This window comes from Austrofundulus limnaeus, unplaced genomic scaffold (assembly GCF_001266775.1).
Source record: "Austrofundulus limnaeus strain Quisiro unplaced genomic scaffold, Austrofundulus_limnaeus-1.0 Scaffold280, whole genome shotgun sequence".
In the NCBI taxonomy this organism is placed as follows: domain Eukaryota; kingdom Metazoa; phylum Chordata; class Actinopteri; order Cyprinodontiformes; family Rivulidae; genus Austrofundulus; species Austrofundulus limnaeus.
Genome location: NW_013952682.1, coordinates 216,536 through 219,212, shown reverse-complemented (window position 1 = coordinate 219,212; position 2,677 = coordinate 216,536). Strand labels below are relative to the sequence as shown.

Genomic DNA, 2,677 nt, shown 5'->3' with positions numbered 1-2,677 from the left:
TGAAGTTTTCAGCAATAAGCATCCACAGTAGTCTGATTTAATCATTATTATTATGCTAATTAGCATTTACATGAATTGCTATGAAATTCTGAGGCTGGAGTTGTTTTAGGACAGCAGGACAAGCCATTAGCTCATCAGTCCAGTCAGAATTAAACTATTTCTCTAAACTGAAGGTTATCCACAACAGGTAAGATGCTATCTGTACATAACCTTCTCGTAGACCCTTAATTAAACGGATTTGAACCATTTCTTCACATGTTATTAAATATCTTGTTTTCTAAGCATTATTTAAATCAGTTCCTGCTCTCCAGTTTACTGCCCTCAGTTCCAGTCTGGTCTCCAACATCCCATCTGTTGCTGGGAGTTCAACAGCACCACAATCATAAATCAGTTCAACATCATTTACAAAAACATCCAACCAAACTACAGCAGTTGTTGTGCTCAGGAACTTTCTAAACGCGTGCGTTCTTCCAAAAGCGATAAAAAAAACCCTCAGCTCCTAAAAGTTAATCAGTTTCCCGTTGGCCGCGGTTCAACCCTGTGAGTGATACAGCCAACAAACAGCCAAACAGAATCAATTAGGCCTCATTTTAATGGCACTCCTCGAGCACGAGTGCAACTCCGAGCACTTTAGAGCAAAAGCAAAAACTGTAAAAAAGAACGGATGTGAAGGGGAATTTAAAAGATGAACAGACGAGTGGTGAAGAGACGTRCTAACGGTAGTAAAACATCAACTAAAACTGCAACAGAAACCACAAAACATAAAGAAACAAATCAATTAAACAAGAAATTAATCTAATAAAAGGCTTTAAATTAAATAACCATAAAATACTGTCTGGGTCTGGAGTCTGTTAGAAAATGTGGACCCTGATTTTTCTAAGTTTATGTGATAAAAACTAGTTTAAAGTCTTCACAGACTGTGTGCAGAGGCAAAGCTCAAAGTTTAGATTAATTCAGAGAATAATATCTCAGACCTTTCTCCTGCACTTTTAGAAAATGAACACATTTGTCTTTTAAATTGTTTAAATGCTGTTTGAAGTTGTTTAACTTCAAATGCTCATGATTTCACAAGAAGCAATTAAAAGCTAATTATCTTTGAAAACAAAACTATATTCTGAAAATCTTTATTTTTGCATTTGTGTTACAAGAAAACATCTTAATGCCTGTAATTTTTTTAATACCTGTGCAATCACGATTATTAGTTTATTTTATGTTTTTATTNCAACATGCTATGTGTTTACATCCATCGCTGCCATGTTTGTAATGACTTATCATGAGAACAAACGTATTCACGCATGACTTTAATAGTATTTCTTACTTAACGGAAACACTGCAGTTGTGAAACTGTGTTTTTTCGAAATTAACTAAATATCGACAAAGTTTTGCGCACATTTGTAATGGAAACACAGCTTTTGTTTAACTAAAAGAACTTATAGTCATTAAAGTATAAAATCGGGGGTTTGGGATTAAGAGATTAATGAACCAATTGGCGGGCCAGACTTTGGTCACCAGCGGGCCGGGTGTGGCCCGCGGGCCGTCAGTTGGAAAGAGTGGAAAAGTGAGCTAAATGTGCGTGACCTACATGCCAGGTTAGACGGGTCGAAGGGGTCGAAGGAAAAGGAGAGGATGTTCTCGGCGTAGCTCTTCTTCCACAGCTTGGCTCCGGTGTCTGCGTTCCAGAGGACGATGTAGTTGGGAGGGTGGACGGCAAGGAGGAGGTCGTGAGACGCGTCCTGGTTCCACAGCCACTCCATATCTGACAGGGAGGACAGGAGGACAGRGTGAGGAGGAACGTCTCGTCGCGTCAGAGATGCCAGACGGCTGAAGACCCTTCGGTCTCAGAGACCCTCACCCTGGATGGGTTTGGAGTGCTCCTGGATCTCGCAGTGAGCCGTGCCGCTGACCACGTCCCACACGATGATCTTCCCCGAGGCGTCTCCTGAGGCCAGCCGCAGGCAGTAGGGCGAGCTCAGGTTGTGGTAGTAGTTTTCCCTCGACCATTTCACCTAAACGCAGAAACAGACTGAACCAGACTGAAGATGGGCTACAGGTGGGCTCTGACTGGGAGGGTGGGTTTACGACTCAACAGTGGGTTTCAYCGTTTGAGAAACCCACCCTGACTCCCACAGAAATATTAATCCTGGAAGATCATTTCAACACGTTCATGTTTAAACTCTGGCTGTGTGTTTTAGTAGACATGTATTTTATTACAGCGGCCCCCCCCCCCCCCCCGTCATGCTGTGAGGTGAGGAATGTCCCGCTGCTGCGCCTGCAGCGCTTTACAAGATTAACGTGTGCACCGGAGGCTTCGCAGACAGGAATGAAAGCCGCGGATTGAGCCCCGGCGCTGATAATCACCGGAGAATTTATTGCCCTTTATTTACCTTTCCACAAAACACACAAACACACACACAAAGACACACACACCCTGAGACCCCTTCATCAGAGCGGGTCTACATTGAACTGAATCTGAGCCTCAACAAGGCAGAGCTCACACAGGAACAGGAGACAGAAAACATGATTTAYTGAGCAGATATTCTGAACAGAACACAAAGAAAAGCAACAAATTCATAAAGAACGTAGAAACACACAGAGGATTTATAAAAGCTGGGCTGTGGGCTGCCGTTTGTAAAGTTACACAGTCAAAAATTACCACCAATATTTTTGTTTTATTTAG

The 2,677-nt window shown here is 42.4% G+C and overlaps 1 protein-coding gene across 1 annotated transcript in view; it reads right to left on the bottom strand.

The window, feature by feature from the left end:
* Positions 1-2,677, bottom strand: part of wdr11 (WD repeat domain 11) — a gene marked incomplete at its 5' end in the record, with an annotated part of 85,302 nt that overhangs the window by 78,870 nt on the left and 3,755 nt on the right. The window contains 2 exon segments of the mRNA XM_014021175.1: positions 1,583-1,756; positions 1,853-2,006. Coding sequence (XP_013876629.1) covers positions 1,583-1,756; positions 1,853-2,006 — 328 coding nt within the window.